This window comes from Vidua chalybeata, chromosome Z (assembly GCF_026979565.1).
Source record: "Vidua chalybeata isolate OUT-0048 chromosome Z, bVidCha1 merged haplotype, whole genome shotgun sequence".
NCBI lineage: Eukaryota > Metazoa > Chordata > Aves > Passeriformes > Viduidae > Vidua > Vidua chalybeata.
Window position 1 is genome coordinate 13,217,267 of NC_071570.1, and position 12,883 is coordinate 13,230,149.

A 12,883-nucleotide genomic window follows, 5' to 3' on the forward strand; every position below is an offset into this window, starting at 1 on the left:
CTGCTATGGTTCACAACATGGTTCCTAGACTCCCTTCCAAGACCTATGAAACATCTTCTGTAGCCCTGATCACAGATCTCTGTCTTTTCCAAGATATTCTTATATTTCAATGAAAAACATACATGAATAGAACTTCACATTATGTTACTGAAACATTCCAAAAGGGTTATGGGTTGTCCTTGTCATGTTTACCTCACCCTGTCTAGCACCAGAACAGTTGCTACATACTTTTTGTATGATGACACCAATCTTACAACTTAAATTTAGCCTATGCATTTTTCAGAGAATGTTTCAACATCATTTGTATTACCTTTCAGATGCATTCTTTGCTGTTTCAAATTTATGTGCTCTTCACAGTTTCCTATTTCACTTTATCACATTTATTTACATTATAGTATAGTCCACTTTTTGTTGTAGTTGGCAAAGCTTTTGAATTCATAGCTTCTTCCATAAGCATTATTCCACTTGAAGAATCCTGTTCTTCATTTAATATAAGTAGTTTCTTACTTGCACTGCATATATTAGCATAATTATGTGTTTATTACACTTTCTGCACAATTGTCAGAATCCAGAATATCTCTAATACTTGTGCTGACTGCCACATTGCTGCTACTGTTTCCTTTCCATATTCCTGTACTAGTCCAGATTTTGAGCAAATTTGCTGTCACAATGGTACACCCAGACAACCATCCTGTGTCTTTGAGTTTTCTCTTTGTATTTCTGTTTGCTCTGCTATGTGACATATGCAATCGTCCTTCTAGACTGTGTTCAGCTTGTACTCATAAAGCCTGCTCATGGCTGTATTTGTTGTTATACTTCTGAAGTTTAAGAAAAATACACTCTTTTGTAAGCATTTATTTTAGTTATATATTATGTATTACATATTATATATTACACATTATACATTACAGTTTCAAACCTTAGATCACATGCTCTACCATTTTGCCTTCAAATGAAACTCTTGCCCTGCATGTACCTCTTTCACAAGGTGACATCTTTAGTTAGTCTTCAACCTTCTTTACTACCTCTGAAAAGCTGCCTTCTCACCACCACCAGTACTTTCACAGCATTCTTCATTTACTTTTACAGCTTTTGTCCCTGCCACTGCTTATGAGTGGAGTAGTACTTCTCTCATCCTCCAGCCTGTTTCTGCTTATGGTTCTCATGACTGCACCCCAGTATCAGACACACCTTTCAGCATTCCTCCATCCTACACATTCTCTGCAGCAGTGCCCCTGGCCCAAGACATAGGTGGTGATGGTGAAGTATTCACCTGCAAATGTAAGATAGATTGGTATTTTGATGATACCTCCAACTGTTGGGATTCTCACCTCCTAAAACTTTCATTTTAGACACTCTGTGTGAAGAGCAACACTGCTACAAGTTAAACTGTTCATCAGAACTTATGAGAACATGCAGAAGTGCTCTAAAGCAGGCAAAAAACTCTGCATGTAACCAAACCATACAATAAAAGGAAAAAAATGCCCTGTCTCAATGCAGACAGGAATGCTACAAAGAGCTGGGAGAAATGTTGGGAGTCTTTCTTCCACCCACACCAACCTCTAAGGCAAGAAGTATCTATTTCTGCACCTGCGCGACCTTCATATCCCCTAAATGACATAAGCTTCAGGCAACAAGACAGTCATAGCACACAAACATGATCCAGGATTTGCAATGATGTCTATAGCAGAAGTAGTATCCACCATTAGTATTTTCTACTTAGGTGGCTTGATGCCACATGGATTTGCACCAATTCAAAATGTTTGAAATTTTATTTATAAATAATGGCAAAACCATCACCAGCCAGTCAAGGGAGGGGATTGTTCTGCTTTACTTTGCACTGGCCACACCTTGAATATTGTGTGCAGTTTTGGGCACGACAGTATAAGAACAATATTAAACTGTTAGAGACCATTCAGGGGACAGCAACAAAGATGATTAAGGGTCTTGACAGGAAGCCAATATGAGTAGCAGCTGAGGCCACTTGGTCTGTTCAGCCTGGAGGAGACTGAGGACAGACCTCACTGAAGTTTCAACTTCCTCATATGGGGAAGAGGAGGGGTAGACACTGATCTCTTCTCTGTGGTAACCAGTGATAGGACTGAGGGAATGGCCTGAAGCTGTGTCAGTGGAGGTTTAGGTTGGGTATAACAAAAACGGTTTTTCACCCAGAGGGTGGCTGGGCACTGGAACAAGCTTCCCAGGGAAGTGGTCACAGCACCAGCCTGACAGAGTTCAAGAAGCATTTGAACAATTCTCTCAGCACATGGTGTGACTCTTGGGGAAGGTGCTCTGTGGAGGGCCAGGAGCTGGACTCAGTGATCCTTGAGTGTCCCTTCCAACACAGCTTATTCTGTGACTCTGTTGTATGTGCACAATAGAGAAAGATGCTCACTTACTACCATTCTAAACTTAAAACTCTTAAAACACATGCGTATACACATTACATAGTTATACCCACAGAGTCAACAAAGCTGCTCACAGCTGGAGGGTACAGTATGTATGTTAACCAGGTGAAGATCACTGCATGCATGTGTTCCAAAACCTGTTTCTAAAAATCAAAGAGGCAAGACTGGAGAGGAGAATAGGAGATGAATATGCAGACTAATCACCCACCCGGTGAGTGGGAAAGAGAGTCTCTCAGAAGATACCATATTTACAAAGCCATCTGAAAGAGGGCAATCTCCGCCTTACCTGTTTGTGCTGTTCTCATTTTTGCTGTAATTTAACACTCAGTGAAGCAGGAGCAGGACCCAGTTGTCTCACTACACAAATAAGCATCACAGCTTCTTAGCTAAACAGACTGTCCTGCTCTCTGACCCAAAAGCACATTTGAATGTTCTATGCCAAAGAAGGCAACTCATATGGAAGAACCAAAGCAAGCCCACATCTGTATACCATACAGGACCAGTAGTTAAGATGCTGACATGTAAGATCTTAGTTCAGATCCATGTTCTGCTTCTAGCAGAGCAGCTCTTCACATGCATGCTGAAATGGTTCACCTAGGACCACAAAATCTGTTTACTCCACACTATGATCCTGCCTGCTAAAAGGAAGGTCTTGCTTTTGTCCCTCACCCCACTGAACTAAGCCCCCAGTGTTTTCTTTATAGTCAGTGGAGATGGAAGGGGATAACTGCATGGGGTAATTTGGGAACCTAATTTAGCTTCCTGAATCACTTCCTGGAATAAGCACGTTCTCCATTGTGGAGAGTAGCCAGTTGAGTAAAGTGCCTTAGCTACACAGTTAGTAGGGAGTTGCCAGATTTTAAATGCTGAGGGACCGTCCCAGACATGATTAGTAGGTCCAGCGCATGACACCCCAAGCATATGCTGTGGAAAGGTCTTCCAGTCCATGCCCAGTAAGTCTGACATGCCCAGTATGTGCACATGATTTATCTGCATATGCTTGCCGCGCCGTCTGGCATTCAGAAAACCAGACGGCTGTTGCAAAAGAATGGGAAGTCACACCCTATGCAATCTTCACATGAATCTTATTGTGCAATGTGGGGTAGCCATGCTCCAAAAGATACCTGCTGAACATGGCCTTACTTAATTTTACAGGCATGGTTAGGAAATAAAAAGGTAAAACTAATTTCATTTTACATCTAAAACTGGAAGATTTCCTTTGGCTCACCTATCAAACCAAGAGGAAAAATAGGTAACTTTCCCAGCCTCAACTACAGCTCTGTGGACAGATTCTTCCATAAGGCGCTCAGAGGCATTACCATTTCACTGTTGTCTGTCTCAGCAATAGTTTGACTTAACTTTGGTTAATTCATTTCCTTTCTTTTATTTATACATCAGACAACTGTATACAATGAAGCATATATCCTCTACAAATCCATAGCAGGAGCTGCAACTTTTTTTTGCACGAGGTTCATTCCAAAGCAAAATTATCTAAAATATTATAAAAGGCTCCTGCCTGAAATACTCAATCTTAGCTTCCACTTACCTTAACGTATTTAATATTCATACAGAACGAAAATGCATGAAAGGCAAAAAAAACTGCAAGTCAAAACCACATCAAGTAATCAAGCAACAAGCCCTATCTCTTCCAAACCTTAAAAAGGCAGGAAAATGCCTGAATCAAGGTTCCTTTCACCCTTCACATACATACTCTAAACTATACTGGTGAAACACTAACTCCATTCATTTTTGTCACTGACTTTACATAGGCCAGAATCCTAGCCTCAGCTTCCCCCGAAATAAAAAGCTTCTAACTACCTTGCAAGATCAGGACTAGTGTGCTTTAGCAAAGTAAAGTTCAAGTTACACCACTCAAAGATTATAATCTCTGAAAGTGCCTCTGAAAATACCTTGGACACCTTTGGCCTGCTTCCTTCCATTTTATCTTACTTATGAAGAAAAAAAAAATCTCATTAATTCAGGCCTTGTCTAGGAAAAAAAAGAATATTGACCTGAAACCTGATCTCCAAGAATTTATCCTAACAATGAAAACACAACACAGAAACATATATAGCTGAATTGGTATTAAAAATATTTACATTTCAGCTATAGCCTCTATCCATGATCAACACTCAATGCAGGTAATTTTCTTACAAGAAAGTAATAAAAATATAAATGCTGAATTTCCATGGTGTGGCTCCTTTCCAGTAAGTCCACCACAATTGCGCAATGCAATCATGAGATGGTTGTGGAGTTCAGCACCTTGCATGGAGGAAGCAGGGCAGCAAGTGAGATTGAAATCCTGTATTTCAGGAGAGATAACTTCAGCCTCTTCAAGTATCTTCTTGGAAGAATCCCATGGGAACAGGCCCTGCAGAGAACAGGGCTCCAAGAGAGCTGCTCAATAAACATTCAAGCATCACCTCCTCCAGGTTCAAGACCAGCACATCCTGATGAGTAAGAAATGGAGCAAAGAGGGCAAGACAGCGGCATGGACAAGCAAAAAATTCCTGTCAAAAGTGAAGTAAAAGCTGGAGATACATAGGAAGTGAAAGCAGCAAGAGGATGCTGCCCTAATGGGATGCATTCACAAAGAGCTGAGAAGGAGCTGGCAGACACCATAGCTGGGCTGCTTGCAGTTGTCTTGGAACAGTCATGGCGATCAGGAGAGGTGTCTGAGGACTGGAAGAAAGTAAATGTCACCCCAGTCTTCAAAATGGGCAAGAAGGAGGACCCAGAGAACTACTCACCAGTCAGCTCCACCTTGATCCTTGGAAAGTGCCTCATTCTGGAGGCCATCTTTATCCACATGGATGCCAAGAAGGTGATCCAAATTAATCATGGATTCAGCAAAGGGGAATCATACTTGACCAACCTGATGGGACAACTACTTGGATGGATGAGGGCTATTCTCTACATTGACTCCAGCAGGGCTTTAGATCCTGTCTTACATGATATCCTCATAGACAAGTTTAGGAAGCTCAAACTAAATGAGTGGACAGTGAGCTGGATTGAGAACTGGCTGAATGGCAGATCCCAAAGAGCTGCAATCAGTGGCAGAGGTCTAGTTTGAGGCTCATCACAAATGGTGTCCCCCAAAAGGGGGACACTGGGCCCAGTGTTGTTTAATTTGTTCAGCAGTAATTTAGGCAAAGAGACAGAGGCCTCCTCAGCAGGTCATTGACAGCACAACGCTGGGAGCATTGGCCAATACCCCAGAGTGCAGCCTTGACAGGATCAAGAGATGGCCAGAGAAGAACTGTCTGAAATTCAGCAAAGGCAAAGCAGGGCCCTGCACTGGGGAGGAATAACCCAAGCACCAGCACCGGCTGGGGGCAGATCTGCTGGGAAGCAGCTCTGAGGAGAAGGACCTGGGGATCCTGGTGGACAACAAGCTGTCCATGAGCCAGCAGTGTGTCCTGGGGGCCAAGAAAGCCAATGGTGTCCTGGGGTGCATTAGAAAGAGCAGTGCCAGCAGGGTGAGGGGGGTAATCCTGTCCTTCTACTCAGCCCTGGTGAGGCACATCTGGAGAGCTGTGTCCAGTTCTGGTTCCTAAGGACACTATGGACCTCCTGGGACAGACGAGCAGCGGGCTATGAAGATGATTAAGGGACTGGAACATCTTCTATACATGGAAAGGTGGAAGAAGCTGGGCCTGTTCAGCCTTGAGAAGAGATCACTCAGAGGTGATCTTGTCAATGTATGGAAGTATCTGAAAGAACAATGTCAACAGGACAGAACCAGGTGGTTCTCCTTGGTGGTGCTGAGCAATAGGACAAAGGTGCTGAGCAGCAGGCACAAACTGATGCACAGCAAGTTCCACCTGAACATGAGGAAGAACTTCTTTACTGCACAGATGACCAGGCACTGGAACTGATTGCCTGGAGAGGTTGTGGAGCCTCCCTCACTGGAGATGTTCAAGAACCATCGGGATACAATGCTGTGCCACGTGCTCTAGTAGACCCTTCTTGAGCAGGGAGGGTTGGACCAGATGATCCCACCAGTGTTCCCTTTCAACCTGACCCATTCTGTGATCCTGTGATACTGTAATATTATGATTAATAGTAGCTATGTAAAAACACAGAAACTCCCTATGTGCATTTCAGGACGGGCAGTAGTTTGGTTTGCCTTTTGCAGTTTCTGAAAATATAGGTTCACAATCAACCAGGAATTAAGATGCATCGCAATTATACAGGATCATATATAATTTAACAGCACTGATGTACTACATACTTCTGGATGAAGAGATTTTCACAAACATAACAGCATCCTGTAAAAAAGCATATTCACAACCCAAGCAGTAGAAGGTTTCAGATCTCTATGGATTCATCTCTCCATTTGAAATCCATGTAAATTAGTGAATTTATACAATCTGCTTTGCTTTTTAAAGGGCAGTTTTTAAATAGCAGTTTTTCAGTGGTAACAAGCGAAATATACATCTGACATCAACAACACACTGAAGCAGTTTTAGAATTCTTTGCCCTATTACCTGCTACACTTCTCCTGCTCGGGCAAGGATATCTGGATGACCACCTTAAGACACTTGTGTAGAGAGAGATGACAAACATGGGAAAAAGAACTACAATCCAAAAAAAAGGGGAGACAGGGGATCCCTCTTTACTTAAAAATGAAAACCAAAATGGAGAAATCAGGCCCAAGAAAATGTTCTGTTACATAATTTTTTTTTGCTCTACAGTGATTAGGGATCCAGAATATTGCTAAGCTACTTTCTCTGTTACACTTGTCAGCATAAAAATAATGGAGAAAAAATAGAACCTGAGAAATCTGGAAAATGCCATCCTAAAGATATCACAGGCTGCACTGCCAAGCCCTATTTTCTCATTAGTATGGAAAAAAATGGAAGTTTCTTGAAAACAATGTCTTCAAGACCAAAGCTTTCATTTCAGTATATACATCCCAAACCTTTTTCAAAATTCTTGAGTGACCAAAGATATTGCGGGAGAGACAGTGTTCCTGCCACCCTGCCCAACACTGACTGCCTCCTGAAGCATGATGCTCTCTTCCAGCCTCATGAGCTGTTTTGTCTCTGGCCAATTGAGACAGCCTCAGTGGAAACCCTCAGGAGCCCCATCAGTCCTCACAAACCAGAAGGGCAACGTCTAGAACAAGACATAAAAAAGGTTCCCTGTGAGCAAAAAAAAAGAACATATACAAAATTCACTGCTTTCTGATCCTGTAGTATTTTTAGAGCCTAGAAATTACAACACTGATTTTCACAGTGCTTACTTTTAACTCACCTTAACCAATTACCCATATCTTTAAAGAAAGTTTTAAAAAAAAAAAAAAAGGACAAATTCCTAAATGAAGGTATTACATCACACACTGTCCAAAACGCCTTTAATAATTTGTAGCCTGGTGTCTCATGCTTTATTATACAATTCCAAGTCACCAGAAATAACTTCTCAATCCAGCCAAGTCATGCAATGATGCACAGGCAGAAATTGCTTTGAGGAGGAAGGGGCTAGAGGCTGAGGAGCCTCGTAGACAGTTTTATGTGACATTAAATCTACAACAGTCTCAAATCTAGAATAAAAAAGACTCAAAATACCAACAGCTCTGAGCTTCAATGAATTTAAACATGCTCTTTTTTTTAGCACAAGCTCACATGACTTGTTAAATAATTTACTCTATAAATTACTTATCCTGTCTTACTTATTAACAATTCTAGAGTGCTTTATATAACTGCATTAGAAATTTATTTTGTGGTTTTGAAATGTACGCAATACACAATCACCTCTCTTTTAATAGGCAAGAGCTTAAAAGTCACCTACTATTTTGTTGGCAAGCAGTTCTTCCTGAAAAACACCAATTAATTTCAAACCTCATCCACCTGAATAATCATAAGTAAACATATTAATGACTTGATAGCAGAACTGTGAAACTAGGCCAGGAATATACTTGTACTGCAAGATGTCACTTTTAAATGAAAGTCTTTGAAGAGTCATGTACACTGAGATACAACAGCAATACATTTTCCTTAATGTGAAAACATTACACTGGTCCTTTTACAAGAAGTCCTGACCAGTCTAAAAATTTCTGATTTACTATCCTATTAATATTTTTGCATGAGTGATCTCCACAAGGCCTACTTATTTGCCATGGTGTCTACAATGCATGGATTTTACAAAACGGATAAAGTAATTTTGCTTTTGTCACTTTTGGTCCTTGGCTTTTAATGTATCAATACCACTTATCCTAATGCAGGATCTCACTCTGGAGTTCAATTTATCTCCAATAATACCAAAGTGACCAAACAATTATTACAAGTACAGTCTGTTATGATAAACACCAGTACTTGTTTTCCAGATAAAGACCAGCCCACACCATCATTTTAACCAACCAGGCAAATCTAAAATCTGTCTCATTTACTGTAGTAGAACACTATGCAAAAACAGCCAGGAAGGGAAAGAGTGAGAGAGATGACTAAGAAAGCACCAGGCATAAATACTCTTATGCCCTCCCACACCAAGTTTCAGCAGCTGGCCTTCATAGGGCTGAAGTACCCTCTCCATGGATTTGGATGCTGGATCTGAGCAGGAATCAAGAAATACCTGGACTGGGATGAGACTGCTTATAAACTCTAAAGCACAATCCACCTGTGGACCAAAACAGTGAAGCACTGGAGTGTTAAGTGGTGGAGGCTGCCAGATACATGGTACCTCATCTCTATTATTCCTGCTGCACCATCCCATCTTCTTCCGTCTCTTAAAGCCAAGTGGAAAACCCTGGCTGCCCACTCACAGCCTGCCAGCTCAGTGCCATACACCTGGCCTATAGCCAATCCTCTGCACCACCATGGGTTTCACATACACACCCCAGCCATGCAGTTATCCCAGCACTCCCAGTGTCTGTAGCAAAGAACTCAACTCAGGACCCATGCCCCGGGTGCCTATGGATGTTTTGCCTAGGACTGCAGGATGCACTCCTGTCAAGACAAGGACATAACTAACAAGTGAAGGATTGATTTCAATAGATACTCACAAAATACATGTGAATAAATTCTTCAAATCAACTGTCTTATACTTTTTACATGTTATTTATACCAAGAGTAATTCCACCAGAGACCAACGGAATGGATCTGCAGAGCACATAAAAGAAGAATCAGGCCTGAAGCTACATAAGTGAAATGTAACACTCCAGTCTCTTAAACCTGCATTTTAGCTAGAATTGAGCAAGATCTGTGGGGTTATAAACACTTTGACAATCTGTACCTACTGTATCAGAATTACTTTTGTATATAGTTAGTGTTTACTGAGCTCACACAATGAAATAACATGACAGCTACTGCAGTTCAATTTTTAATTTGTCTATAAACTAATTAAAGGGTCTTTGTGTTTTATGTTAAAAGCACACATGAAAATACCATCCTAAATATGTGCAACAGCATCTCCTGAGAAATCCATGACTCAAAATTATTTTTAGATCACCAAACAAAACAACATGCAATGTCACAGAATGATACAGTAAAATCCAAAAAGCACTGTAAAGACAATTATGCTTAAAAAAACCCAGAAAAATTAAAGCCAAAAGTATCAATGTAAAATGACTAGACATATTTTAAGTTCATAATGGAAAAAAGCATATTTACAATATGTGTTTTCTGTTCTGGCCTTTCAAACCAGAGATTAAATTTCAGATGAGAATTGCTGTTATTTCTAAACAGAATGGATAAAAGGCTACTTCTGGATAAAAAGGCTACCAAAGCCTATAAAAATGATCACAGATGCATAGCTCAAAGTAATTTTTTTTTCTATTTAAGCAATCTACAGAAACATCTGAATCAACAACAGTTATAACTCAGAAAGACAATTTCGTTATCATAGGTCCTAAAAAATCTCCCAAAGGTAGGCCATACATGAGAAGTAGAAATGAATGCCTCTAGCTTTTCCTCCAAGCAAATGCAGGGAAATGCAGCAAATTTACTTCAACGAACTGCAAGAATGTAGCCCAAAGGCTAGAATTTAATCTAAACTCACACTGTATTTCACAGTACTTTTTTTATTTCTTCTAGAAAACACTGAAAAACAGAAGAAGGATGGAGAATATAGTGAGAAATCTGCAGAGATTTGGGACAAATATGCTGGTATCTTTTACATTAAATGCCACAGAAAGCAATTCAAAAACAGGGGTAGGGAAATACAAACAAAACAGCTTGAGAAGGTCTTTCCTGAGTTCTCTCATCTACACATCCAGTATCCAAAATGTTTTGCTCTGCAAGAGATTTTCTTAGGCAATGGACATAAATGCCATGGGTGCTCTGAACTGTGAGACCATGCCGGATTTAACACAAAAAGCTACAAAACTCCCTCATCAAATACTGTCTTCGAGGCCAACGAGGATGGAAGCACCACATGGGAATGAGGGGAAAAAAACTTTTTTCCTCACGGTTAGTTAGGGTTCTCTAATTCCCTCCCAACTGCTAACAAGCAGCACTATGTTCATTCCTCTGCAGGTTTTGTATTTTTTCCTTCCAGCCATCTCCACTGAGAAGGTCAAAGCAGGTTCGTATTCCTATGGGTAGGGTATGAAAGACAGTTTGCTGTCACTTTCTGCCGCATCTCTTATTTTACTTTTTTTTTCTTTTTTTCTTTCTTTTTTTTTTTTTTTTAACAAAAATAAAACAGGAGAAATCTGTGGCGAAGGGCAAGCCGCCCACCAATACTCTCGGTTCGTACCGACAAGCTCAGGGAACGAAAGTGAAAAAAAAAACAAAACAAAACAAAAAAAAAAAAAAAAAAAAAAAAAAAAAAAAAAAAAAAAAACAGAAAAAAAAAAAAAAAAGAAAAAAACCCTCCGTTTCATACCTGCTGCCGCCGCAGAGGTGCGGGTGAGCGGTGCGCAACCCGCGGCAGCAGATGGGGTAAGGGTCAGAGGCGAAGCCCCAGCCCCGTCCCGCTCCCCGGCTGCCCCGTGGTCCCGCTGCAGCCGGCGCCGACCCCCCCGCCCCGGTCCCCGCGACCTGCATCGCGAACAATTAGGATTCATCACCTAAACGGGCTGGCAGCGGCAGCTCTTGCAAGCCGCGTCCGAATAGAATCACACGGGGCTGGCTTTTAGGCTTCCAGCCACCGCATCTACCCGCGGAGCAAAAGCCTCTGGCGTGGGTCAGTTCCCCGCTGCCCCCGCCCGCAGCTTCCCCCGCCCGCTCCGGCCCGTCGCCCCCGCGCCCGGCCCCGGGCCGTACTCACATCTCGGTAACATTTTCGCCCTCAGCGCTCCTCTGCGGCACGGGGAAGGAGGCGATGCCCGGCGACGATCCCGTGCACCAGATCCGCCAGGAGCTGCACCCGCAGGACGCCGGGCAGCCCAGCGCATTCGGCCAGCAGCCCAGCACCAGGCAGCACAAGCCCCACAGCCGCGCCAGGCCGGGACCCGGCCTCCGCCGCCAGGACACCATGCTCACTCCAGCACTGCCCCGACGGCCTCCTCCTGCTCCCGCCGCCGCCGCCGCTGCCGGGGCGCACGGCCGGAGGGTGCGCAGCCTTCCGCGCCGCGGGCGGGCACGCCGCGACCGGGGCTCACATGGGCGCGCCGCAGCCGCAGCCACAGCCGCCCCACGGCTCTGACCGCCCCGGGCGCTGCGCGGGGCGGCGGGGGCCGGAGCTGGGCGCCGCGGCGACAGGGGCGAGCGGGGCCTCCGGCGCGGCGCGGCACCTGCCCCTAGCCCCGCGGGCGGACAGCGGCACCGCTTGCCCCCGCGGCTGCTGCCGATGATGCTGCAAAACGCGCGGGGCGGAAGGGGCAGGTGGCGGAGGCTGCGCTCCTATCTGCGGGGGCTCGGGCGGCCGCTGACCGCCGGAGGGACGGCGAGCGGGCGGCGGCGGAGCTCAGAGCTCCGCGCTCGCCCCTTTATGCACCGTCTCCTCCTCCCTCCCTCCAGCTGATAATAAAGCAGCTCCGGCTCCTGCTTCAGCCCAAGACGGGGAGCTGCCGGCAAAGTGACGTGGGGCTGACGCAGAGAGGGGCAGAAACTCCACAAAATGAGCCTGAAATAAAAATGAAAAAAAAAAAAAAAAAAAAAAAAAAAAAAGACAAGGGAGGAAGGAGGGGGGAGCGGGGGAAAGGGAGGGTGCCGAAGAGCAGATACCAATAGGCAGCCTGCACTTGAGCTTTCAGCCTCGCACGTACATGTCCATGTACACACACACACACACACTCATACAGACGTACACGCACCCCGCGGGATGGGCAGCGCGCCGCCGCCTGTGCGGACAGTGTGCCTCGCCGGGCGGACGGAGGCACCGTGCCGAGAGGCACCTGGCATGCCCGCCAAGGCCATCGGGTGATAAACGGGGATGGTGCGAGAACTCGGGAGAGGACGGATGAGCGACCCTAAAACGCCTTGTTTTCCCCTTGACAGCTCCGCGGTCGGGGCTGCTTTTCGTTTTTCTGCCCCCACCCCCGGTTGCGGGTTTCCGCTGCGCTGCCAGTGCACCGGATCCCGCCGCAGTGC

The 12,883-nt window shown here is 44.2% G+C and overlaps 1 protein-coding gene across 6 annotated transcripts in view; it reads right to left on the bottom strand.

The window, feature by feature from the left end:
- The window catches only part of NTRK2 (neurotrophic receptor tyrosine kinase 2), a 198,165-nt gene extending 185,782 nt beyond the window's left edge, over nt 1-12,383 (bottom strand). For 2 of the 6 annotated variants that reach the window (XM_053968839.1, XM_053968844.1), the window contains exon 1: nt 11,619-12,383. In XM_053968839.1, coding sequence (XP_053824814.1) covers nt 11,619-11,827 — 209 coding nt within the window. In that variant the 5' untranslated portion in view covers nt 11,828-12,383. The remainder of the gene's footprint in view (nt 1-11,618) is intronic. The other 4 variants (XM_053968840.1, XM_053968843.1, XM_053968841.1 and 1 more) reach the window with 3 other exon arrangements.
- Between the last annotated feature and the right edge of the window lie 500 nt (nt 12,384-12,883).